Here is a 27,992-nt window from a genome sequence, read left to right as displayed (position 1 = left end):
TTATTGAATCGGTATGTCTTTCTTGAAGTCGTCGCTACCTCTTCTAGAGTGCGTGTCCTGGACGTGATGCTCAACAGGAGGTGAGGTGTAAGCTCGTAGTCCTAGCGTCGAGGCGTAGTGGAGTTGAGTGTGCCTAAATGGTTTTGTACCACGTTATATACAAGATTGTGCAAGAACGCCATATCCCCACTATGTACGTTGCAAGGGTTTGTACAAATCCAGGCGCTTTTCTCGATGGCTGCTAGGTTCGCAAAAATCTCTTTATTAAAATCTCGTCTACGTTTGTTGTCTTAATATTATTTTAAGATCGGGTTAAATTTTTAGATTTAAGTCTGTGATTTAAGTTAGCTGGATCAGGTTTGATGTGAAACGGAAAGCAACTGTTTTCTTAGTTTTTTTAGAGTTGTCTTTGTAGGTAATAACGTAGCTCCACTTGTGTATTTTGAAAACTAGTGTCTTTAAGATATAAAGGAGATGCTTTTATTTTAGACTGTCAGGACTATGCGATGTTTTTGGGCAAAAACATGTTATATTTTTGTTTAATTATTTTTATAAATTGTAAGTGCAGCAATTATAATTGGCAATCCTTGTAGTTTGTGTATATGCTAACCACGTTATATTGAATTGTCAGCATTTGTATAAATATAGACTTTGATTGTCCTTTGTCTAGATCCATGAAAGAAGCATTTTCGAGTTACCATAATCCGGGTAGTCGCAGCCCCAAGAAGTGTAACTCTGCTATCGAAATTTATGCTATGGTATTTTGGGTAAATATTTCATAACTTGACTTTAAGAAGATCAAGCATGCGATGTGTTGCATGAGATTATTTTATTTAAAACAGTACACAAATTTAAATTTGAAAAAAAAGTATTTTTTTTTGTCAATATTTATATCTAAACAATGTAAAAATCTAGGAGTCAAAATAAAGCAAAGTAGCGTTAAACCTTTCAGTATCAATGGGGTAGAACAGTTCTATGGACATGTTTGAGAGTTTGATAAAAAAAAGGGCCTTTACAAAAAAATAGTGATCCGAGGCGACCTTAATATTCTTTCGAATGTGAGAACATTAGTGTTAGATAATGAATCACGTACAAAAAGTCACGGATGTACTAGAACCAATAGTCACAAGTAGCACTATATTGTAATCGAATACATATAGCCATGTAAATTAAAAGTATTGTAGATATAGCTTTAATAAAATGATTTTTATTGAATTATGATAAAAATATTATTTTTGAAATGATCAAAAATAGAAAAAAACATGTTATAAAAATATACATCTTATAAAAGGTAGGTGTTAAAAGATCAAAAGTTGAAAGAAGGCACGACATACATTACCAAAAAAAAGCTAAGATTTGACCCCTCTAAAAGATTATTAAATTTTGCTACAAAAAGCAAAGGGAAATATATAGCAAAATATTTAATATAGAAAAGTTTTTAAAATACATATATAATCTTTAACGTGTTAGTAAGGACTTTTGCTTTCCCAATCAATGTTTGTTTTATCAAAATGACTTTTTTACAATACCGACATTTTCGAATGTATCTGAAAGAATCGAGTCACTCTTTGAAACACTCACACAGCACAGAGAAACAGATTAACCAATATAATTTATAAAATTCGGTTAGACGATGAATTTGGATATAAAACACAACCATGAAAGGCCCTTTTTATTAAATTATTCCTTGATTAGCAGTTTCAGAAAATTGATCTTGATTAAAGTATGTATCTCTTGCATCTTATTTCTTATTTGAATTGATTTATTTGGATGACTTGCCATTCAGTAAAAAATATTATTACTGAATCACACCTGACAGAAATATGGTATGGAATATCTAAATAGTTGTTTGTATAATATATCATGATTTTTTGTGTAGTAAGCGCGTTCTTTCTATTAAATATCCACAATGTTGGCAAACATTTAAAAGCAAAGTATTAAAATGTGTTAAATATATTTAGTATTGGAGTCCGGATATCAAACGCTAGATTTATATTTACCGTTACTTTCCTGTTTAATTTGGAAAAGCGGTGGCAAAGCTTGTTTTGTAAATAAAATTGAATTGGTTTTATTCTCGTTGATTTTAATTTTTTACCTCTCGAAATATCAACCAAAATTGAATAAATATTTTTGTAATTTATTCTCGGTTGGTTTAAAACCGTATGTACTCGTTAAAATAACTGTATCGTCAGGGTATAACGTAAAAGCGTATTTTTTTTTAATTTTGGGATATCGTACATATTCAAGATAAAGAGAAACAACCCTATCAAACTTCCCTGAAAAATTTCACCTAGACTTTGACGCGGTATTGAGTGTTCATTAATTAGTGGAACAACATAGTATTAACTTTTCAGGTATTATTATTATTATTAATTTATTAATTTATTTAGCTTAATAGCTAATCCTTACATCTAACAAATTTAGTAAACATATATAAAAAATATATAAAAAATACATAACAGAAAGAAAAAATAAAAATATACAATAATAAAGTCTTAATATTATAATTTATTTCTATATGTACGAAGATGTTTTTTTATTCCATTTATGAAACCCGTTATATTTTTGCTGTTTCGGATTTCTCTTGGAAGACTATTATATAAATCAAAACTTCCGTACATAACTCCCCTAGCCGTACTCGTTTTCTTATACTTAATTATCTTTAAATTTTCTCTATTTCTAGTATTATATTTATGTACATCTTTATTTCTTATTAAATACTTATTAAAATATTCTGGTAACATATTATTTTCTAACTTATATATAAATACTAAAACATTCATAAGCAATATTTCTTGAACATTCAACCATTCTAATCTATCAATCATACTTTTACAATTAGTTAATCTATTTTTATTTAAGATTACTCTCATTGCCCTATTTTGTAATTTTTGCAACATTTGTTTATCTAATTTATTTAACATATTTAATAGTGTTGCACAATAATTAAAATGGGGCAATATTATACTATTGTAAATTATTTTTTTTGTATTTATACTTAATATATTTCTTAATCTAGATAATAAACCTATTTTTCTACTATTTTTTTTAATATGTAATTACAATGTTCTTTAAAATTTAATTTTGTATCAACAATTACTCCTAAATATTTTATATTATCCACTATTTCTATACTAGAGTTATTTATTACTATTTTGGTACTATTATGTCACACATTTTTATAATTAATAAACATACATTTAGTTTTATTCTCATTTAATTTAAGTACATTATTCTTTAACTATATTTCTAATATACTTAATTAATTATTTAAATTATTTACAATTTCTTTAATGTTATCACCTATGCAATACATTAATGTGTCATCTGCAAATAGATGAATTTTACATTTTTTTACGTTATTAACTATATCATTAATATACAAAACAAATAACAATGGTCCCAATTTAGACCCTTGTGGTACTCCATAAGACACTAATTTCTCTTCAGAATATACATTATTTATTTTAACTTTTTGTTTTCTTTTATATAAGTAATTATTAAACCATCTTAAAACTATATCACTTATACCTATAATCTCCAATTTCTTTAACATTATTTTTCTGTCTTTTGTTTCGAAGGCTCTCTTGAAATCCAAGAAAACTGCTCCAATGATTTTGTTTGTATCCTTAGCCAACAGCCAATCCTTTATCACTACTTGTAATGCAGTTTCAGTGGAATGCTTTTCTCTGAATCCCGATTGTTGTTCACATATTATGTTTTGAGAAGGAATAAATTCCTTTTATTGTTGGATTACTACTTCTTCTATTATTTTTTTTAGGTATAAGCGTATTAAGTGTAGCAGTTAGTCGAAAGTCTTATATTTGTACAGTTTGTAAATCGAACCCTCATGCCATACCGTATCGAAAACTTTTTCTGTATCTAAGATTAAAAGGACCATAATCTTTTACATATTACAAATTTCGCATACATGATTCGATAAACTAATAAATTTATGTATTTTCGAGTAATTTTCGCAGGTCGAGTTAATAATAATTTTTGAATGTTTTAACTGAAAAACGGTAATAAACGAATGAGGCAATAGCTAATATGATGTTTTTAAGTGTATTATTAAATTAGCAAAAAAGTTTTATGATTTTTAAATAAACTATTTTCAATTATATATTACATGTAATTCTCTTTAAAATATACTAAAATTCACACATTTCTTGTTAAATGAAATTTAAAAGCAGTGAGTAACATACTCTATACGAAAAAACATCAATTATAAATTAAAATACACATTATCAAATTATGCTTATTTACTTGAAATTTTTATATTTGCAAGCTTATTTTATTCATTGTATATTCTTAATATCTCATTAATATAAAGAAATTAATTTTACTAATTTGATTACTATGCAGATAAAATGATATTTTGGTTTCATGTATATTGCAATTATTTTGTACATCAAATATTATATTAAGAAAATACAGACAGAATAATAATGTATGTTATTAAATGTATTTACTACTTATATATGTATAAGTTGGATAGTGATTCTTATCTTTCTAACTTATTCCCGTTTCTCCTTGTGTACGTAGGCTATTTTGTGCTATTATCTTATTATTTATTCAAAGACCTCTCTCCGTTTACTAGCAATCCCACCCGGTTTGGTAAATCAATACCGTCCAATATTCGTCAATAGTTTATGAATAGCCAGAGCACGTGAGTTGATCTTACAGCCCAACGACCCTATTCAAAAATTTAATACGACCACGTTGAATCGCTGATAGGGCAGATAATGCAACTAAATAATACTATACAAAGCATAACTATTATGGTATAATTTGTACTATATATTTTAGTGTTCACTTTACATCCGGATAAAAAAAGAACACAAGTCCATTCGCAACATTATCAATTATTCGTGGTGTGTTATTACTATTGTGCGTTGTAATAAATCAATGTTTATTGCTGTAAATGAAGTAAAATGCGATAATTTGCGAAATTCAAAGCTACTATCTGAAGCATTTTAAATTGCGACAACGAACCATTTGCGTTCATAAATCACTACAAGTGTTGGAGCAGATAGTGCTTTTTTTTTGTAACTGGTGTGTTATGTATTGCTGTTAAATAAATCATCAAAACATTGTGATGTAATATAAAAATTATGTATGTCCAGAGCGCGTGCCATATAGAGTTTTGTTTATGATATTCTTTGTGCATTTTTGTAGATTACACTCTGATTAGATTTTCCTGAAAGGATATTGTGTTTTTTTTTAATCTATTATTTTGAATTTATTTTGCTTAGACAGTACAAATATTATATGGTACAGATTTAACATTTTAGAACTGAGTTTTATGGTTTTATTTTAAACGTAAATTTTTTTAAGGTTGTAAACTTAAATTTTTATTTAAAAAATCTAATTAAATTAACAAAGAGTGATCATGAGTACACTTAAAGTTTTGGGACAATAAGTAGCTTAAGCAGAGACGGTACAGAAAGATATACTACTTAAACATAATTAGAATCTTTGTACGGTTGCTATTCATAAGCGTGGTCCATAAAAAAGACTAATAATATAAAGGCCGTGAGTTCGGTTCTTACAATAGACTTGATTTCTTATACTCTATATTTTTATAGAAACAAATAATCGATGAATTATAGTCGCACTTTCCGCCTCAATTAAGGAACAACACACTGCATATTAAATTGACGTCACTGCTTCTACTGAATCGTTGTTAACATTAACTTTGAAGAAACGGTTGTCTTGCCAACCAAGTAAAAAATCGCTTCTATTTTTACTGAATACCCTTCGTATACAATACATTTTTATCATATATTATACGTATTATTATATGACATTAAATCCGGGTAGGACCAGCAGAAAAAAATCACTGCAACACGTGGGGGAGCGATTGTAATAAATGGATATCACTACTTCAATGGCACGTGACTAGCCACGTCCCCCCGGGCGACACAAGGTATATCCCGAAGGAGAGTTTCGTTCGGGTCGTTAAGGCCGTTTCGCACTTTACAAAAGGAACCTAACGAATTTCCCAAAAGGACGAAAGCAGTCACGTGCGCCGCTCCTGTATCCGCCGAAAAGTGTATAAATATTCGCGCCCCCCTCGCGCGACCGCCCGCTTTTCTTGCTCGTGGGAAACGCGCGCGTTGCGCGTAAATAATGAAATGACGTTTTTCTATCGCACGTGTGCGGATTATAATATTATTGAATTGTATTGCAACAAGGGCTTTGCAATTTTCATACGCCGACAATGCAAAATCGGTATACATGTTTAATGGTCGACCTATTTACTTGCAAACTTTGCCTTTGTAGCGGTCCGAATGGAAATTTCAGTGCAATTATAGCTAGTCTTCAATTATGCATCGTAGCATCGATGTTTTGAACAAAGTTTTATGTTTTGTGTGTGACGGTGTATGTATTTTTGTACTTTCTTATAGGCAGTAGTTGATCGTTGACCGACATTTGGTATTTCTGAATCAACTATTTTATTTATTTAACTTTTAGATATCGTGACCTGATAAAGAATCTATTAATAAAACAATATAAATATAATAGAACAGGCTTTAGATAAGCATACAATGTTTTGCTTAAAAAAATGTTTTGGTGCACGCAGTATTTTATTTTAATATTACCGAAGACATTATTGAAAGCGATGACTATGTCCTGACCAGCGGTCATGCGCTTATTTTTTTTTAAAAGGCAGTTGCTTAGTTATAAATTATTATTATTTCTTTGACGACATGAGTAAGTTGACGTGAAAATACAACGGTTGTTTTCTTGATCTTTAAAGTGCGATGTCTTAATCCGGTGTAAAAGTTTCCGATAAAAGTTCTTGCCGAAAGTAAATTTTGAATGAAAGTTGACGCTTGGTCGAGATGAAGAAAATTTATTTACTCTGACTCATTAAGTATTTACAATGATTTGATGATAAAATAAGATTTGCTAATTATTGTTATATTTTTTTAAAAGTCAATATTTATAACAAACATATATTCTCAAAACTACAACTGTTTTTAATGGGTCTAGAAAAATTTACCGCCACCAATTGATTGCAAGCAGTTTACCGCCGCTATTGATCGCATAAACGATTTATAGCCAACAATTGATCGCTAGCATATTTTACCGCGTAGATACAATGAAATGTGCTTAGTCAAATCATAAAAAGTAATTTTTATTTAAGTTTCTGCCTTAACCTTTTGATTAGTAAATTATTTTTTCAGCATATAGTACATCATGGGAATGGGTTTATTTTTACTTTGTTTTTAATTTGTTTTAAATATCATAAGTTAAATTTATTATATGGGCCCTTTACTCTACTCAAAATATAACAGTGTTTTACTAGATGTTGAAAAAAAAATACAGCTGTATTTGTAGATGATACTGCAATCTTAGCATTTTGTGATTAGGGATAGCAATAATAAAAGTTTAAACATTTATAGGTGGTGTGAATAGAATCAAATTACACGAATTGATACAATCAATAGATTTTTAATTATTAAAATAGTTTAAAGCATTATTTTTTATAAATTATTTATTAAATCTAAAGCCCAGAAATGTAAAGTTAGTGGTTAATAAGCACTCATTTAATTTTATTTACTTTTACATTTTAATGGATTTTTAAATTTAATTTAACTTTAAAAAAATGAGGTTATCCACAAGATACCTTAACTCTCGTATCACCCACCCGTTAATATAATCTAATACGCTTCGTTTCAACTTTGTCATCGGATTTTCAGTTCAATACCTCTCGACGCCGAACGAAGCGTTGTTCGCTCCTTTATCACTCACAAGATTCATCCTTATTTTATTCATCTGCGCAAAGCACAGCGTTAAAATTTACCAATCGACGATAAACGTCCCACTACACAAGTATTTCGGCTCCGTTGTATTGACGCAACTCATAAGGACGTTTGTATCTTCACAACTTTTATTGTCTCCGCCACCTGCGAGTGGCACAAACCATTTTACAACCATTCCAACTTTTATTTGTTTTTTTTCCTTCACTTCTTCTTTTATTTCATTCTTCCTTCTTCCCTTCTCCGCCACTTCATGGTGCCCGCTCAGATGTCGGGCTTGTACGTGACAGCTTTTTTTATTTATGATTATTGGAATTCCCTTCACTTACGTCCCTCCCCTCCCCCGCATCCCTGCCCATTTCTCAATCTGCAATATATTTTTTATTTCTCGCGTCTTTCATATTCAGTTTTTAATCATAACGAAAGATTGACGTACATAATAAGGCGCAGAACGTCGATGGATATTCTTGTTTCAATATCGTTCGAAAGAATGGCAATTTGAAATGTAATATATTATTCACGTACATAGGTACACAATAATCAATTCTATAAAGAGTGTATTTGCTGACAAATATCTCCAAATATTGAGTTTTAATAATGCAAATCATATTATAAAGGTACTTCTAAAAATACGATTAAATTTGTAATTTATTTATATAATAGATGATGAAAAAAACTATAATGAATTAATTAATCATGCTTAAATAATATTTTAAGACTTTCACAATCTTGAGCATGCTAAATTTATTTTTTAATATTTCAGATACCTTGTATATTAAACGTGAAATTTAAAGCAACGGAGCAAAAAATACTAGATGGCTTACAGTTTTTCTGTTCACCAATTTAAAAAACTTTCACTATTAAATATTTTTTTCCATAATTTTTATATATACAGTATTTATTAACAAGATAGACGGTCCTTCAGTTTACCAAAAACAACACTTAATAGATGTGAAAAGTTGACTAACTATTTATGCTAATCTTTTATCGTAATAAATTAATTAAATATTTATGTTCAAAATTAAATAAAGTTCGCTGTAAAAAAGTAGTTCTCTTAATTGGTATGGTTACTAAGACCAATAATTAACAACTCTGACAAACGAGCTATTAATTAAATTTAAGCACACCTAAGAAATTTTGCCTTAAACTGAAACAAGTCACCGTAATTCATATTCATAGTTAAATGTTAAATAAACTTCAAAATGATATATGCTAATTAATATATAATAAGTAAAAGAAAGCCACTGAATTAAATGTTTTACAGAGACAAAAATGCTTCACATAATTATTCATGCGAATTATTGCAATCAGGATTGCAAAAAATGATCAAGTTATAAACCAAATCAGCTGAGGTTCTAAAACTTTTATGTTCAGTTATTGAACTTCCACTTATAAGAGGCGATTACACTTTGTAGTCAGTATAGGAATTATATGCAAACAATAATAATGAATAAATAAAACATGACTAAAAGCGTTTCATTTAGTTACCCCTAAGTATTATAGCAAAACTACATAAACCATATAGCACAGATGTCCAACTAAAATTATTCGTATTATTAGATACTATTTATTTCTAACCCACTTTTAATAAGCAGAGAGTTTGAATTGGAAATTGGGTGCAAATTAGATTGAACTGTTTCTGTAGAGAGAGAAAACTATTCTGTGTTTTAAAAGGATGCGCAATAGACAGTGGTTTCTTTCCTTCGCAAAAAATACTATTGTTATTTTTTCCCTTTGTTAACGATCACCAAAAGTGGGAAATTTTTAAGTTTAACTTTTATGCCGGTTAACATATTTTGTGCATGTATCCGAGAATAGTCTAGCATCATCGTTAGATTACATCACTAGACACTCCAGCGAGAACAGCAGCTACGTTTCCATTTTTATGTGGTTTTCTATATAGGCTTAATAAAATAAACTCTTACCAGATTTTTCAGCTTCTATTTTGCCTGTTAAGGAACACCCCTTAGGACTAAAAATTAATGTCTGAGTAAAAAAACATATTGTACTTGTACTTTGTACTATTATAATTTATTATTTATAATCCCCTTAAAAGCTATAAATAATAACCCAGATATTTACTAGAGCCGCTTTGTCCCATTAAAACCAAGTACTTTATTTGAAAGGATCTGATATCATACGATAACCGGATATGTTACACTTTGAACGGATACTTTTAGTGTACTTCTTCCCACATAACATAATTTTCACATCCTACAAGTAAATCGTTCGTCGCGAATACCACTCATAACTTATTTAACCGGCGATTGAATTAGAGCAGCATCCGTATGAAATACTATATACAGCATGTAGACACACAGTTAAGCGATTTTCCCGGTTCGGGTTGAGCGCGGCGCCACTTATCCTGTGTTTTAGCGGCTTCAAAGTTTAAAACCACCCTGGCAATATAGAGTCACAGCATTAGGGTCGTAGCAGTGCGGGGTCGGTTGGGTTGGGTGGCGGTTTTATGGCCGCATCATAGCGGCCGGGCCCACTCAGGTCGGACCATGTTGAAAGTAATTGAAGCACTGCAACATACATGAGCTTATCGGATCGATAGCCCGACCTACTACACGCCGTCGTTTCCCTTTGCCTTAGATTGCTTTCATTCTTTCCTGATGTGTTCGAAGGGTGTTCGGAAGTAGAAGCGAGTAGAAAATTGAAGCAGTTCAAACCGATGAAATCTACGCAATGCAAATAGTTTGGAAAATCTTATAGCAACTGTTATTAGCTATAGTCACGAATTTGTATTCCTGACTATCTGTCATTTGTAAATATAGAATACGGGTCGTTTTTGTGATTTTTTATAGTGACTTTTTGCTAGGAGCGTTAAGATTTAATTCATTGCATTCTCGACGTAGCGTCTACTCAATAAAGCACGTTTTAAAGTTGTTAAGAGGCGGCGTTGAAAATCCGTCTATGATTGGCAAGTGCCTTAGAAACTCGCGATCGCGTCCCTTCTCTTGTCCATCGCAGCGAGTACGTCAGCCCTTAAGAACGCTACTCTTGCACAAGTCATTCGGATTTTCTACAAACTCGCTTACACTAAAATAAAATATTTGCTGAGTTGCTGAGGGTGACGCACCGTGGTGTAAATCACTATATTTTTTTTAATTTAAATAATAAATTCAACCGTAATATATACATATTGCTCACGAAGCAAGCGAACATTTACATAAAGAAACTTGTCGATAACATACATACGTACAGAATTGTTTCTTATTTATGTTGAAGCACGGCCGACCCGATTCCTAGTCAGCGATTTTTCAATTTTCCTGCGCTAAATTGCCGACGAGGTCTTGCGCATTGTTGAAAAATTCAAAATGGCTCACGTTCGCCCCGGGCGTGACGTACTTACGCAGTGAGATGATCGGAGACGATAATGGCTGCTTATAAGAGTGGCTCTGCCACTTAATAATTTATGAAGGAAACTCACAAGAAATCAAATATTATGATTACTGTTATATACTTATATTATATAAGACAAAAAATACATTAGTTGGGTATTAATATTTATTTATATTTTTTTAAACATTTTTATGATTTTATCAACAATTTTAAATTACGAATATTTATTTTTATTTTCATAAAGTTGTTAATCAAATAAAGTAGTGAATAATTTAAGCCTCAATAAAAATCGTGTTCAATAAATCAATAATTCGTCTGAAATCACAAGGATTATTAAAAACTTAAATTTTCTGTCTCTTAAAATGTTATAGTTTTTATGATTCCTAAAAGTAGTTTTGTAGTCTAGGTATATTATTGTGAAGCTTAAAATTATAGGCCATTTTTTTGGTTGTACACATGTGGTTAGAAATCGTTAAATACAGAGGACATAAGGGTTATTAACGGTAGGCTATTTCTAGAAATATTTAATCAGGTTATGACATTTTATTTGAATGTACGTATGTGTTGATATACATTTATAATAATTTGTGCAGTATACATAATACAATACAGGTCCATAAATTGTCTCATTCATTCATCATTCATTTATGAAAAAGAGTATGTTAGATATAGAAAAGGCTTTCGACACAGTATGGCATGACTGTTATATGGAATTTTGTAATAACTTTCCGAAAAATAGTTTTTGATACGAAACACTACATATATGAAAAAATTTTGTGTTACTGTTGTAATTTTATTTTTATTTATTTTGCAACACTATAACTGAACACTTAAAACTCGGGTTTGCATATTCCACTTTTTGTCGTCACTTGTCTTATATGTTTCACAATATTTTTATATTTTAAATTTATTATCTTTGTATTTTTATGTACCCCTATATTTATTATATTGCATTTTTTATTTATTATATCAACATAAAATAATAAACTCACATGAAAGTTTTATCGCATAGCTTTCAAATGTGGTGTTAGATTACTCGTGTAACTAAACTCGCTGGTTACGTACGGTCATTGGCTACCTTTAATAATGTTAACCGAAGGACTATTCTTGTTCTAATTTACAGTTAGTGCTCGCCGCCGTTTTTATTTATAAAGCCGCGAGCTGCCATGAAACTTTAATAAGCGGTGTCGCCCCGCGCACGTTGTCTCTGCATTTTTACGATCGGCGCCATGAAAAGGTTGAGCACCGCAGCGAAATTGTATGCGAAAGTTAACCAGATTTTCATTGTTTCAAGAACAAATTGGTTTGTTTGTTTTCCCGAATTGTTATCATATAAAATTATATGCAAATTATCAGAAGTAATAAAATAATAGTATAATATGTAGGTCGCATCTAAAGGTGCGGTCCCAAATTAAATTGACCCAGCTTTCAGTTTAATTTTTTTTAGGAGGAACACTTAACAATGCCTAAAATATAATATTGTAGATGATAAAACATTATTATTTCTGTAGTGTCTCTCATTAAAAATCACAAAAATATAATTAGTCACTAAATTATCAACAATAATATGATTATAGATGATTTCAATGCAGAAGTCGGAAATAGAGAAACTACGGAAATAACACGACATATCAGATTAGGTAACCGCAGTGAAAAAAAGAGAGGCTATTTTTTTTAAATCACTGTATCGTTCCACTAGTTAAGTAATTTTGGGTTTTAGAACGGTTTTGTTATATTTTTTTCGAGCTATTTAAGTCACCGCCGTCAGTATATGAGCTATGGCAATCTTTGTTCCAATGAGTATTTTGATTCTTCTAGAATATCACAGGGTTCCAGTTTGTGTCCTCTACTCTTTTTGTTCTTTATTAATGAAATACATGCGGCATTTATGAAAATGAAATATTACTTATGAATATGCTGATGACCTAATAGTGTCTTAAAGTATTCGTACAAATTAACTCTCTTTACAGAGTAGCTGTGGATTTGGTCGAATGGCAATTGATCGTGTTTCAGTATCGCCAAGGTTTTATTAACATAGCAATTAGCCTTAAAGTATATAAATGGCTCTATATACCTAAAGTCTTGTAACATTATTTCAAAGCATTAATGCAATTTTTTGCGAGAGCTTCGTAGGAAGCTCGTGGCAATACGGTTACGACTCGATAGAGCTTCGTACGGAGTCCGTGGCATACAAACGGTTGAGATTCTAGGACCTATTCATTGCATTATAGACGTAGCGTTTACTCAATAAATCTCTTTTTAAAGTTATTAAGTTAGTCTCTACAACCCGTCAATGCTCAGTGACTTTTGAATACAAGCTTTGTACTGACCTTTTGAGTCGAAGTTGCATCCCTTATTCTTGATCGTTGCGACCAGTACATCGTTGCTTTTTTTTTTTTTATAAAAGTTTATTTCTTAAATAGACATAGGTAAAATAGCATACAGATATATTAAATGCACAATACTGGTTCATAACCATTTACATTGTTTACAAATTGTTAAGTTATACAATAACATAAAAAAGAATTATAAATTATACGAGAGTATACTAAATTTAAGGAAAAATACATAAAACCTTTTACAAATTTAAAAAATCCAAAAAAAAAAAAAAAAAATTTGGAAAAGAATGAAGCAGATGAGAAAAACAAATTATACAAAATACATAATATACAAAATAAAACACATACAAAGGTAAATAAACCTAGCCCTGTAGACCTGAAACTGATGACACTGCGATGAGCTTAACTGCATCAAAGCATTATGTGCTTAGGCATTTTATGTTTGTATTTAAATTTAAGTTTTGCTTTGTCGTAATCAACGATTCTTGAAATTAGTGGGTTTGCGTGGTCTCGCGAGATTTTTTATGGTATTTTTCGGTTTGATAATAACAGTATTCTTTAATAGTAGGAATTAAATGTTTGGTGTGGAGTTTTTTAAGGTTAGTATAAAACGGTGTATTATAAATTATTTTTATGGCTTTATTTTGAATTACTTGAAGTTTATTAAAATTACTATTACTCGCGTTACTCCACACTGAACAAGCGTAAGTTAAAACAGGTCTGATTAATTGTCTATAGACTAGAATTTTATTTTTTATTGTAAGCGCACTTTTTCTATTAAATATTGATTTTAGAGCCGCAATGGCGCCGAGCCCTTTCGACCGGAGTTCAGTTTTATGTTTATTGAATTTTAGTCTGGAGTCCAGGTGTATACCCAGGTATTTAACGCTCGCTCTTCATTCAATGTTATGCCCTTGTTCACTTTTAATGGGTGCGGGTAAGGGTTGTCTACGTTTAGTAAATATTATAGCTTCTGTTTTGTCTTGATTAATTTTAATTCTCCATTTCATAAAATATTTTTTTAAGTTTTCAAGGGATTTTTGAAGTTTGACTGCAATAGGTTTAAGACCATAAGAACTAGTAAGGATTGCGGTGTCGTCAGCGTACATTGAGAGCTTAGTATTTTTTAACATTGGAATATCATTAGTATATAGAATGAAGAGAAACGGGCCAAGTATACTTCCTTGAGGAACACCAGCTGGTATTTTACGCGGCGTCGAAAATGAATTATTTAGCGAAACAACATAGCTTCGATTCTTCAGGTAAGACCGTAACATGTGAATAATGTAATAGGGAGTTCCATATTTTAAAAGTTTATACATTAATCCATCATGCCATACTGTATCAAAAGCCTTTTCGTACATCGTTGCTTGAGTATGCTCCTATTGCAAGAGCCTTTCAGATTTTTAAAGAGCCGGTAAATATTAAAAAAATAAAAAATATATTTATTAAAACTAATATATTTTCACAAAAAAATAGATAAATTTATATAAAATTATGCCTATGTGCGTAATTTGTACAAAGCATCCCTCAAAATCTACAAATTATCTTTTTTATATTTTCATAGCACAGTTCAAAGCATTTAGTAGCACATTACAAATATCCTGATTTTATGTAATCGTATCTTATAAATAATGATCTTGAATGGCACGATGTATAGCATTTATTCTATATTATAAAATTAAAATATTTAATCAAATTTTTACAGATAAATTTGTTTTCAAAATATAAAAAAACGCTGTTCGACCTGATTTAAAAAAATATTTATGCAGCATCTTAATAGTTTGACTTTGTTCTCAGTGATTTGTGTTTATATTACTTAGAAAACTATTATAAAAGCACTGTGATTTATTTTACCAATGAAAATATACGTCGTCGTACATCACAGGATAAACGTTCCGGGGTCGCTGCGTATATTACTATCTTTAAAATATCTCATAGTAAACCATTAAGGTTTTGACGTACAATTTTACGCCACGCCGGCGGTCCGCCGTGTGTTCATAAAATAACTTAACCTCTCTCACGTGCTAGTGTGGGGTCGTGTTTGCTTCGGGGTTTCCCTATCGCTCATACAACTAACTTCCTGTTTCCCGTCGAGAAAAAAACCGCAATTCGAAAAAAAGCAACCCCGAAAACCGTCTGAGAGTTTACGAGCGACCGCGGCAATTCATTGCGGTCGTTTTAACTGCCGATAATAAATTTGACAAAAAATCTTCACGCGACCGCCGGCGCTGAAAGGGTTAAATGGCGCGCGTTGTACGGAAGAATCGATGTCATAAATAGAGAACGTGCATATAAAAAAACCCGTTTGACCTTAGCTTTTATGTATATGTAGGTAATGATGTGCTTTTAAAAAGTTAATATATATGATACATCGCTTTACAATTAAGTTGTACAAAATCCATTAATTTATTTTTAATTTATTTTTCTAAAAGGAATATAGCATAATGGACCAACAATGTATATTCTTATAAAAAAATAACGCTTAAACAAAATCTATTTTGAAGAGCAAAAAAGAAAACAAAAAAAGTGCATGTTTTTAAATATATTTGACAATTACCAAATAAAAGATAGCAGGTATTTACAATACCATTGTTGCTGGATTAATGCAACCCAAGAAAAATACACTTCTTAAAAAGATAGACATCTGATTGAAACAACTGCACTCCAAATCAGTAATGATTGATTAAGGACTTAGGGAATAATAGGGTTGGTAAATTAGAACATAACTCCCATTAACCTAACCGTATATTAGCTAAAACAACACAATCGAAAAGATCATAGGAATACTCTAATAGCAATCACCGTAGAGAAAATAAATTACTCTGTAGAATGAAAAATCCGCAACAGGTCTAATTCTTTTAACGATTTTAAATTTGAATTCACAACTGTTGTGTTTATGACAATAATAAATAACACAAGAATCAGAGGAGAAGACCCTAGAAAAACCCTTGTAGGCTTGAAATATTTTTTCGGCAATCGTAATAGGTAACAAACTGTTCACAATCGCTCAAATAACTTGAGAATAACCGAGATAAATCATCCGAGCAACCGAGGTCAGACATTTTTTTTACCAATAACCAATGACATACTTTGTCGAAGGCTTTTTTAATATAAGTGTGCAACGTCTACTTGAATTTTTGCATCGATAGATTTTGACACCATTTTGGTGAAAGACAGAAGATTAGTAACAGTAGAACAGTGCCTTACAAGATTCAGAATATACGGGGTCAACTTAACAAGTAATTTAGTATTTTTCTACTCCATAATAAATAGCTAAAGTAGCAAAGTAAAAATTTCCTATAATCCCATAACCAAATAACCTGACATATTTTTTTGTAACGATTTAAAATTTTTTAGCCAACCTGTATTATGGAATGTATCGAGTGGCAGGAAATAATTTGCCAAGACTTGATCGATAGGTCAGTTCGTTGGTCTGTCACACAAGAGAGCCCATGGCACCGGGCACTTTGTACTCGGCCTGGCTTAACCTCCCCATAATCGGAAGTTCAAAGTGGACCAAAGAAAAAAATATGACGTCAAAGAAGAAGCAAGTTGGGCGCCTTTACCGAGATTACGTCTGTAGTCATGAATAAAACCGTAAAGGGTGGGACAAGATTTTGCGGCCTCCGCATTCGGTGCACGCGTGTCTTTAGGGGGCGAGCTCTTCTCTCTCTCTCTCAAAGAGAAAGGAAGAAAAAAAAGCATGTGACCCTCTGCTTGCGGCTTTTAAGGGTACCGAGAAAATAATAATGCCAAAAATATGCCCAGCATCCTTGATCGATTGTTCGACGTCTTCGCAGCGCGCATACGAGAACTTTTTTTCGGAACGTGCCTTTATGCGGTACCTCACATATGAAATTCTGGAAAATTATTATGCGAAAAATCGAGCTTAACACGACGACGGTGCTTAAAATCGTTTTATTCTTATTTGGCAGATTTTTTCTGTGTAACTCTGGTATGGAAGAACGAAAATGCTGATTTAAACCCGACAACAGATGTGAATTAGTGAGCTTTCTAATAAAAAATATTTCCATTTTGAAAACACGTTCCATAAATATATTATCATGTGCAGCTATACGTTGCCTTTAAACCTTTTTTTTACCTTACATATATAATATTGACAAAGAAGAAGTACAAATTTATTTAATTTATTACATAACTAAAGCTTTTTTGTGTTTAATTTTCTGTTACTGATATGTAAATAATATATTGTTCTTATATAAATTTATATTTTTGAGTTTATAATAATACATATGAACAAATATTGCATAGATATTTAATTGTACCTTAACTCCAACTAATTGTATATACACATACTGAATCAATACTACTCTTTGAGATTTAGCAGATAAATAAATAAGCAACGCTACTTTAAACAATTATAAAATTTGCTATTCAAACCATAACTGTATTTTTTTTTATTTAAATAATACAGTTAAGTTTAAATTACCTTTAAAGATTGTGCCAGATTATTTAAAGAATAATATTTAAACGTTAACCTATTTTTATAACATAACACAAAATAACACAAACCTTTTATATAAATAGAAACAATTCTTCAAGTTCAATTCTGGATATAAAAATACGCAAAAACTTATTGTTGTGTTATTCAATAATTGTGTATTCAATATTGTTATTTAATTCTTACGCGATATGTATCATTTATGTGTTTGAAATTACGTTTTTTCTTTTTAAGTTTCATTCTCTTTATATTTCGCCAAGATACTCTTAGCATCATCGGAGATTTTTTTACTTCGCACAGATAATAGCTATTGTTATTCGCATTTTCACTTAGTTTTTATGGCAAAAACACTATTCAGATTGAACACTATTGCCTTATCTGATCCGTGGATAGAAGCGTAATGAAAAAAATACTTGATCGTTTGTCGAATTGTCACAATTATCCGATCGTTAATTTATATACAGCACGTTAATTATTTACTTGTTACTATTGTACTTTTAGTTTTTGAATCACTTTTCAGTCTTAATAATATTTTTTGTATTTTGTAAGCTTTCTAAATTTCAAGGTAGCATATTGTATATTATTAATTATTTATCGATTAATAAAATTAATCTTTAAAAAATATTTATTTTAAATATTAACTATCAAAATCGTGTTTTCATACATATGTATAGACACTTTGAAATTATTTATTGCCGTTTATAATTTGTTGGGTCCGCCTGGCGCCGTTGTGTATAGCTTTTGAAATTTCTTCGGGGCCTAAATATATCGCCGAGGGAGTGAAAGGGCCCAGAATGAGGTCCTGTCAAATTCAAGTGTACGCAAACAGCCGCAACGTGTACGTCAACACGTCAAGACCCTCGGGGCCGTACTTTAAAATATGCAACTTTTTAGGTCAAGTGTGCCGTATATTTTGTATGAGGCGAGGAAACTGTTCAAGAAATACGGGCCGACCGAGAGGCTTGTGGCGCCATAAAGAATATTTCATTGGGAGAGGGACCACTGCGTGCGGGGGCCCATTCACGGCCAAAGTGCCTAAATAAAATCCGATAAGTCGAGACATACGAGCTGTGGATATATAAGCATGGTATAATATAACTAAACATCGGGCATTTACTCGCAAACGTGACGCGTTTTCATGTCTGTGCAAAATTAACCGGATGTTAAGAAATAAAACATTTCTGTTTATTACCATTTATAATGCAACTATAATACTACCATGCATACAAGACAGATCCAAACATCTTGATAAATGTTTTAATATATGTAAATAAAAATATTTTACTTTTAATTTATTAAATAAAAGTATTATTTCGACTTTGAGAGACGATAGGTGCTATAATTTATTATAAAAAATATTAAATATAGTATTCATATTTTGATTAATTCAGAGGTGGTTGCTGCACTTTTTGTTGATGTAAATCGTGTCATAATGTCAAAAGGCATGTATAGAAAAATATGATTAGACTATCAGATAAAAATAATAACATTGTCTAATGTCAAGTGCAACATGGACTTAATGCAGGTGAAACAGCTGGGCTACATATACTTATTTAATTCATAAGTATATACTATCTAATACATACACTTATTATTGCCTTATATAATCGTTAAACTATTTTAAGAAATATAAAAATAATTTTTTCTCTGGCTAAATATAGGATTTGTTAACAATTTTTTGGTTCTAAAAAAATAAAACATTTTATGCACATTCTCACGAGACTGAATAAAATGATTTTATGTGCACTTTGAAAGTTTTTCTCTCGCTTTTCGCTTAATTAAGACCGATAAGCGGTCGAACAAAAGCTCGCACTCGCTCTTTTCCCGAGAGAGCTTCTTGAAACGGGAAACGTAAGGCACTTGGTACATCTTCCCTTTTGCAATTTTGCGTTTTGTTATTATTGTTTTATTTTTTAAAACCAATCTACTACTCATTGTGTATACATTTTGTCTAGAAATAAAGTATCTGAATTTTTTGAAAAGCCAATTACGTTGACTATTATGGTGGTATCATATGTTTTGCAATGTTGTTAAATAGTTTTGTAAAAATTATAAATTATGCATTGCTTCTTTACGAAATCTTTTATTTAAATCACATTTTAATTTAATGCATTTAAATAAAGCAAAAAATATGTAGAAAACTACTGTTTGTAATCCATGTATAACAAGCTGACAATATTTTTAATTATTAATTTTATTATTATTATTTTATTAAAAAAATACATATAAGCAATATATTAACCAGTTATTTTTGTCACAATATTTTTTTTAAGCAAATGAGCAATTTAAAAATTTTCTCGTGAAACTTACAAAAAATATATATCTAATCTTGTTTATGACTAAATTTAACACATAAATCAATGTTTTTGACTTGGAATAAGAACGACAAACATAAACAATTTTATCAACAGTTAAAATCGGTCAAATATGTTTTTCAATTCACATTACCCAACTCAAAAATATTTGAGATGATTCCATTCTTTGCTGTTTGTGTAAAGGCGTTAGAATTCTCAGAACCCATTTTGCATATTTTTTTTTCATGTGTATAAATCATAAATAATCTTGAAGACGGTGCAATAAGAAAAACTTTGTATAAATAGTATAAAAGTTTAATTTTTTCACTAAATAAATAAAAGTTGTATCTTTATACAATTCCAAAAATAACACATTATAGAATAATAAATGTAAATAATATATTAAACATGTAATAAATTTTTCGTCATCTGGAATTGAAAGATAAAAATTTATAAAACTGGTTGTTAAATTAAATTTACGTATTTTAGCTTATTTTTGATTAACATTATACAACACATTATATATTTTAAAGTACCGATTAATATTAATTAACAACTCGATTATAAAAACTAGGCTTATTTCTTTTCTGAAACGTATTTCACTAAAAAAATAGTTTTTATGTTTTTAGATGTTTTCTGAATGTAGTAATTAATTAAGTGCGGTGATTAACCCCAAAGCCGACTTTATTTGGAGTGAAGAACCTCTAATCATCAGACTATTTTAAAACAATTTCGATCAATATAGATTTAAATTTACTATTGAATTATTAAATGAAAAAAAATACGTTTTGTTATTAATGTACAGAGTTTATTACAAATATATTTAATTATAAAATTTGGTGAGAAAGCTCAGATTTTTTTTTTTTCATATTTATTTTATTTGGGGTCACACACGTACGGATTTGCCCGTCGGACATCTGACGGATTTGTCCGAGCTTGGCCACAGACGCAATTTGTACGAGCTCGGACAAATTCTTATCGGACACAAGATTTACGTGTTTTTATGTGAAATTTTGTTTACAATATATGATGTTTTACTGTCTTTGATAAAAAAAATGGCAAAAATTACATTTTCAACGGTAACAATATTATGTGACCGATGGGTCATAAAGTAATAAAACCTTATTTAGATATATTAGACAATAAACATACCGATGGCGGCAACTTTGCCACAAATTAATAAAGGCGAGTGGAAATGGCCCAGGTCATAAAATCACTTAAGGGGCAAATTTTAACAAAAAATACTGTAAACCATCGGGTGCGAATAACACAATTGCGATACATTTTAATTACCTTTTAATTGACAAAAGCGGAGAGCCGAAGGCTGCCTAAAAATATGCACAATTCCTTCGATACTGTAAACCATATTAATCTTGGATGATTGTCGAAGATAAAAGCAAGAAAAGTTAAATTTATATAGTGCTTAAAATAAATTCTAAATTTAAATGACATTTATTAATATTAATTATAAATACAAATATTCATACATATATGTGTATCTATATATCTTGATCTTTTCATACATATTCAATAGTGATAATAACTTGAATTTTAATCTAATTAAAACTATATATTTTATTATATATTACTATATATATTATAGTATTTACGCATATATACATAAATACTTATCAAGAGCATCAAGAGTCGATACTTATATCATACAAGTGCATTTTTATTTTATATTATTTTTTCTATTGTATAGTGATGTAATAGAAATCTTTCACTTGACCGTTTTTTTTGCTATGGGTCATAAAGTAATAAAACATCGCCAAAATCTTATTTTAGACGTTGGCGGCAACTCTGGCGCAAATTAGCAAAGGCCCGAGTCATAAAATCACTTAAGGGACAAACAAAAAACACCGTAAACCATCGGGTGAGGATAACACCATTGCGATACATTTTAATTACCTTTCAATTGACAAGAGCCGAGTGCTGCCTAAAAAACATGCATATTTCCATCGATATTGTAAACCATATTTCACATCGATACTGTTAACCATATTTAACTCTCTATCGAAGAATGTCAGAAAAAGAATCAATTTTATCTGATTGGCTTTCAATTTTATTGAAGCTGAGATGCCATATGAGCTCTACTTGGAGTATTGTAGAAGAAAAGTTAAATTTATATAGTGCTTAAAGTAAATTCTAAATTTAAATGACATTTATTAATAATAATAATATATACATACATATATGTATATATCTTGATCTTTTTATACATTTTCAATAATGATAATAACTTTAATTTTAGTATAATTAAAATTATATTTTTTATTATGTATTTATATATGTAATATTTACGTATCCAGAGTCTAAGTGCATCTTATATTTATATACTTTTTTTCTATTGTATAGTAATGTAATAGAAATGAGTCATAAGTTAATAAAACTTTAAAAAAATTTAGACGTTGGCGGCAACTTTGGCGCAAATTAATATATGCCCGGGTCATAAAATTATTTAAGGGACAAATTTTAACAAAAATCACTGTAAATGGTCGTTTACGCGAGCGCGATCTCTGCTCAGATCTGTTTGTCCGTGTCCGATCCGTTCGTTTTGAGCACGGACAACGGACAGACAACAGACGGATCTGTCCGACAGTTTTAACCCCACACACTGGCGGATTTGTCCGTCGGACATCCGTTTCGGACAAATCCGACGGGCAGATCCGCCCGTGTGTGGCCAGCTAATAGTGGACACAAAGACCACGTTGTTCCTCTAACTCTTAACAGACATTTCAATTTTTGTTTTTATTTGTAGTAAAAACTGGAAAGCCTAGCTTAGACATGTATTTATATGGTTGAATTGTAATAATACATTTATAAACTTGCTTGTATTCACACTTGAGCCAAAAGAATACATTGTAGGAAATTAATTGAATTTTAACTTCAAAGTACGGTCATGCTTTGTCAGGTCTTTTTCTTCCTTGATAATAAATTGTGAGTTAACATAAGTTACTTCAATGAATGGATTTCTAAGCTAGTGTAAGTGTCAACTGTTATATATACAAAATAATTAATTTTTTTTTTCTTAAGCTTTTAATTGATCTAAAATAGGAGAAACAACTTTTTCATATGCTGCATTGTCAACTAAAACATTTTCAAATTTCCACATAAAAAACAATTTTCCACATGAAAATCTTGTGATTAAATGCGCAAATGCATTTATCAGAAGAAATCAGTATTTTTTATTTTACGTGTTATTATTTTAGCTATTTAAATGCTTAAAGATATCTGCTAGATAAGCTATTTAGCACATAAGGTTTCATTGCTGGAGATTTTTTTCTAAAATTTGTTCAATTTTTTTTGATAAAGGAAAGTAATAACTCATAAAATAGCTTGTACATACGATTGAATACCATTTGTTTTGAAAGCCATCTAACTTCATAGTATAAAATATGTGTTATTTAAGCTAGAACTATACGTTCACATATTAATTTAGATGAGTTTTGCTCGGCATAAGTAATCATTCAAGGGTTAAATATCTACACTTTTTATTTGACTATTATACATAAAAGTCTAGGTAGTATATAATAAACTAAAACATTTTTATTATATATAAATATATATATATGATATTCTTCAATTGCTGATTTTTTTTAAATTTAATATATACGACATGAACTTAATAAAATCTAGCAAAATATAGTCTGTGATAATCTATTTAAACTATATATTAATATTATTCACTAATATGAACTCCCAGGTTCATGACAACTACTCAGGAAAATAAGGTTTTGTAACACCATTATTTAAAATTCTCTCATTTTTAGAGCTGACTTTTGATATTTCTGAAAGCAGGGTCCATACATTTTATTTCAAACAACAAACATAAGTGCCCTTTAAACGGCAAACAGAATGCTTCAGCTTAAAAAATATAAGAAAGAAATAATGAACTTTGCTTATATTATTAATTTTACAGTGGTAAGAATCAAATTCAAGTGCGAGGGTCGCATAAATAGTACATCATAATACTAAACCTTTCAATTTATTTTTGTAACTGATTAATTTAAACATGACCTTCTTGGTACTTTGCGAGAAATCAAAGCATGATTTGCATCGCAGATGTTAATGGTTTTGAATTGCACTTACATAACCGGTATAGAATTTGTCAAATATTTAAGCAATAAAAAGCAGGTTATCTAGAATGAAAAATTGTAGTATTGCATAAATTGTCTATGACCATCTGCGAGAGAATTTAATAATAAACTAAAAAGGGTTGTTCAAAATATATATTATGTAAAACACAAAATTATCAGGATAAAGCATATTTATTTAGGTGCTATTTTATATTAATAAAGGCTGTATATATTCTTTAAGCTTTTTGCAAAATGGTTGCTATTATAGACAATATAAAAATATGCGGGTCACTTTTTGATTTAAACACTTAAAATTTTTATTAACATTAAAATTAGTTTAATTATTTTATTAAAAAATACAACATGTATAATACCGATGGTTTAAAAATGTACGCGTATACAAAATTTTACCGTGGAATTTTTTATCATCGCCCGCAATAAGATAAAGGAATTTTTCGAAACGCAAAGAGAAGAGGAATTTTTTTGACATCAATAGCGTTCAAACGCTTTGCTTTTTAATGGTACGTACTTATGAGCTTCATTTAGAATTCCAGAAAATTCATATAAATCGCAATCTACATATAAAACGCTAACGTTCGAGATAATAAATAATTCATTCTCTCATACAACACATATATTTTGTAAGGTTAGTTGATAATTTATATTATACATAAAAATGCATTATTTTTTCTTATACAAGATTACTGCCTCTCCACTAGCCAAGTTCAGGTGCTTCACATCTTCCTCAGCACTGAAAATATAATATTTTTTAATATATTCAATTTATTAAAGAGTAAATTAATATATAATACTTACTCTTTTTGCCGAAAAGATGCAGTGTTAGTTAATAGTACATTCATTGTCCTATTAATTCCTTCAAAAGACATCATGCTGACTTCTATAGTACTAGATCCCATATTAAATGCGAAATAGTAAGAAATTCCATTTTTTACAGTCCTTAATGATAATTTTATATATTATATTAAATATTTTAAAATTATATACAAATAAACATATATATTACTACCTTGATAATCCAATTGAATATTTTTCGAGCACCCTTAATTCATGATCACCTTGCAAAAATGCAGGTGAATCTCTTAACTTTGTCAGTTCTTGATAAAGCCTGTAAGTACTCTTCGGCTGACTTTTTTCCATCATTAAATTAAGAGTCATGTAATTTTCTGCTACTGGTAACCAAGTCTTATTGGCAGTCGAAAATCCGGCGTTTGTTCCGTTTGACCATTGGAATGGCGTTCTGCAAGGATCTCTATAAAAGTATATACATTTATGATAAGTAAAATAGAATTTACTTATTATTTTAATTTTAAAGAATAACCTTGAATATTTTTCATAATCATTAGGACCAGCATTACATCCAGATACATCTACAGTATCTTTGTAGCTAACGAAACCATTAATCATTCCTATTTCATCTCCTTGATACGTAACAGCGACTCCTGGTAGCATCATTTGGAACATTGTCAGACCATCAATCAATCTTGGTCCAAATCGGGTACCCATCCTTGGATTATCGTGATTGCTTAACTACAATTAATAAATATTAAGATTTTTTTAATACACCATTTTTTTATAGACACTTACCACCCAATTAGCAGTCTTTCCTTTAGGCACATAATCTAACCAATCCTTTGTAGCGATAATAAAATCTTGAGCTGTAGATTTATTATCCACTTTATCGATAAAATTGAAGTTGAACGGTATGTCACTTCCAGCTTCATAATATTTTAGAGTGAACGTTTTGTTAGCATACGCTTCAGTCATCATCAATCTGTTAATTTAAATATTATTACAATAATTTTGCTTCTGAAATTAAAATATTAATATACAAACAAACCTGTAATTTCCATCTTTATCAGTATATTCATTTAAAAGCTTCTTCCATTCACTAACCATATCATAAGTTTCAGAACGATCTTTAGAATAAATAGGAATCGTGTATCCTAATTGTCCAGGTCCAATTCCAGGAGTGTTGCTTAAAGGATCGTCAGGGTATCGTCCATTAATTTTGACAGATTCAAACATATAAGGCAAAGCGTCAATCCTAAACCCATCTACACCTTTATTTAACCAAAATCTGATCACGCTCTTCATCTCTTCGACCACTAATGGGTTTCGATAGTTCAAATCGGCTTGACTTACAGAAAATTGATGGAGATAATATTGATTTCTTTGCGCGTTCCATTCCCATGCACTTCCCAAGAACTGACTGACCCAATTGCTAGGTGGCAATCTAGCACTTGCATTATTGGGATCTTGAAGACCATCGTCCCATATAAAGAAGTCTTCGTATCCTTTAGTCTTGTTTACAGATAACTTGAAGTAGTCTGAATCGGTACTGGCGTGATTCGGGACAAAATCTAATATGACTTTGATGCCTAATTGTTTAGATTTGGCTATCAAATCATCAAAGTCTTTCATCGTTCCAAAAGTTTCATCTATGGCTCTGAAATCTGCTATATCATATCCGAAATCAATCATAGGACTTTTGTATATAGGAGATATCCAAAACGCTTTGATACCAGCGTCGACGAAATGTTCCATGTAATTGGTTATGCCTAAAATATAATTTGTTTGAGGTTGTTCTATTTTTTTAAATCAATTACACACTGACCTTTTAGATCTCCCACACCATCTCCATTAGAATCTTTAAAAGACCTTGGATAGATCTGATAAATCGGTGTTTTCTGCCACCATTCAAGCTGCTGACAAACTGCACATGTCACGTATAGTGCTATCAAAGTAATTTTCAATAGCATGATCTTTTTTTTTAATAACAAAACATATAAGTTCAACGTCAGTTCCACAACTATTTGCTCGCATAAAATAACTCACAATTTATACCTTCAATCTAATGCGATAATAATGTTTTTTGCACAATTACTTTATCGTCCCCATTGTCTGGTAATTGTTTGTCGACGTTGGTGACACATACTTGAAATTCCCGCAGTTGTTACGATTTAATTCGTATAATTACACAAAACGTAAACGAGCATATTAAATTATATTATTATAATTAATTACTACAGAAGCAGCGCAAAAAATAGTGCAAAATAATTTACAATGAAAAAAATTATGTACTTTTACAAATATAATACAACAAAGTAACCGGAAATTTATAACGATTTGTTAAAAAAAAAAATTGTACTAGAAATACTTCAATCCAAGTATATTTAGATAACTATTTATCGCAGAAATATAAGATAAGGGTATGATCATTATATATTATCATATTATTTAAATGATCTAATTTAAAGCATGATACTATTTTTATTAACTGATCCGTCATATGCTACAGCTATGTATGTTATAGACAAATTAAATTTAAGAATAATATTAGATTTTCTTAAAATTATAATACATATAATTAAAGCACATAATAATAAAAGTATTTTTTAGAATTATTTTTAAGCTAGGAATGAAAAACCATAGTTTACCTCTTAGTTGGGATATAAAAATAGAGTCGTAGTTGAATATACAAATAGAGACATTTCATTTAATATGAATAACAACAATTACTTTTTCAGTTCTCTCAATATAGTTTTTATCTCAATAAAATATTTGAGAAAATATTGTAGAATTGTTCATTTTTTCAAACAGTATCTTGTAGGGTTTATCAATTGCAACACTTCTCGATCAACAATTAGAAGGATTAATGTGTACTAATATTCATAAAA

The 27,992-nt window shown here is 30.1% G+C and overlaps 1 protein-coding gene across 1 annotated transcript; it reads right to left on the bottom strand.

Moving 5' to 3' along the window:
• LOC148232914 (maltase A1-like) lies at positions 1-27,105 on the bottom strand. Its single transcript, XM_088190692.1, has 9 exons — positions 26,930-27,105; positions 26,153-26,873; positions 25,900-26,086; positions 25,634-25,842; positions 25,322-25,564; positions 25,111-25,251; positions 25,000-25,045; positions 7,718-7,785; positions 1-133 (listed from the first exon to the last, which is right to left on the bottom strand). The coding sequence occupies exons 1-9, from the start codon at positions 27,072-27,074 to the stop codon at positions 1-3; spliced, it is 1,893 nt and encodes a 630-aa protein (XP_088046818.1). The 5' UTR covers positions 27,075-27,105.
• Between the last annotated feature and the right edge of the window lie 887 nt (positions 27,106-27,992).

Source organism: Plectrocnemia conspersa, unplaced genomic scaffold (assembly GCF_051122295.1).
Source record: "Plectrocnemia conspersa isolate PC_06_02 unplaced genomic scaffold, ASM5112229v1 ptg000008l, whole genome shotgun sequence".
NCBI lineage: Eukaryota > Metazoa > Arthropoda > Insecta > Trichoptera > Polycentropodidae > Plectrocnemia > Plectrocnemia conspersa.
Note: the sequence above shows the minus strand (reverse complement) of the source record. Positions and strands in the feature narration are given on the sequence as shown.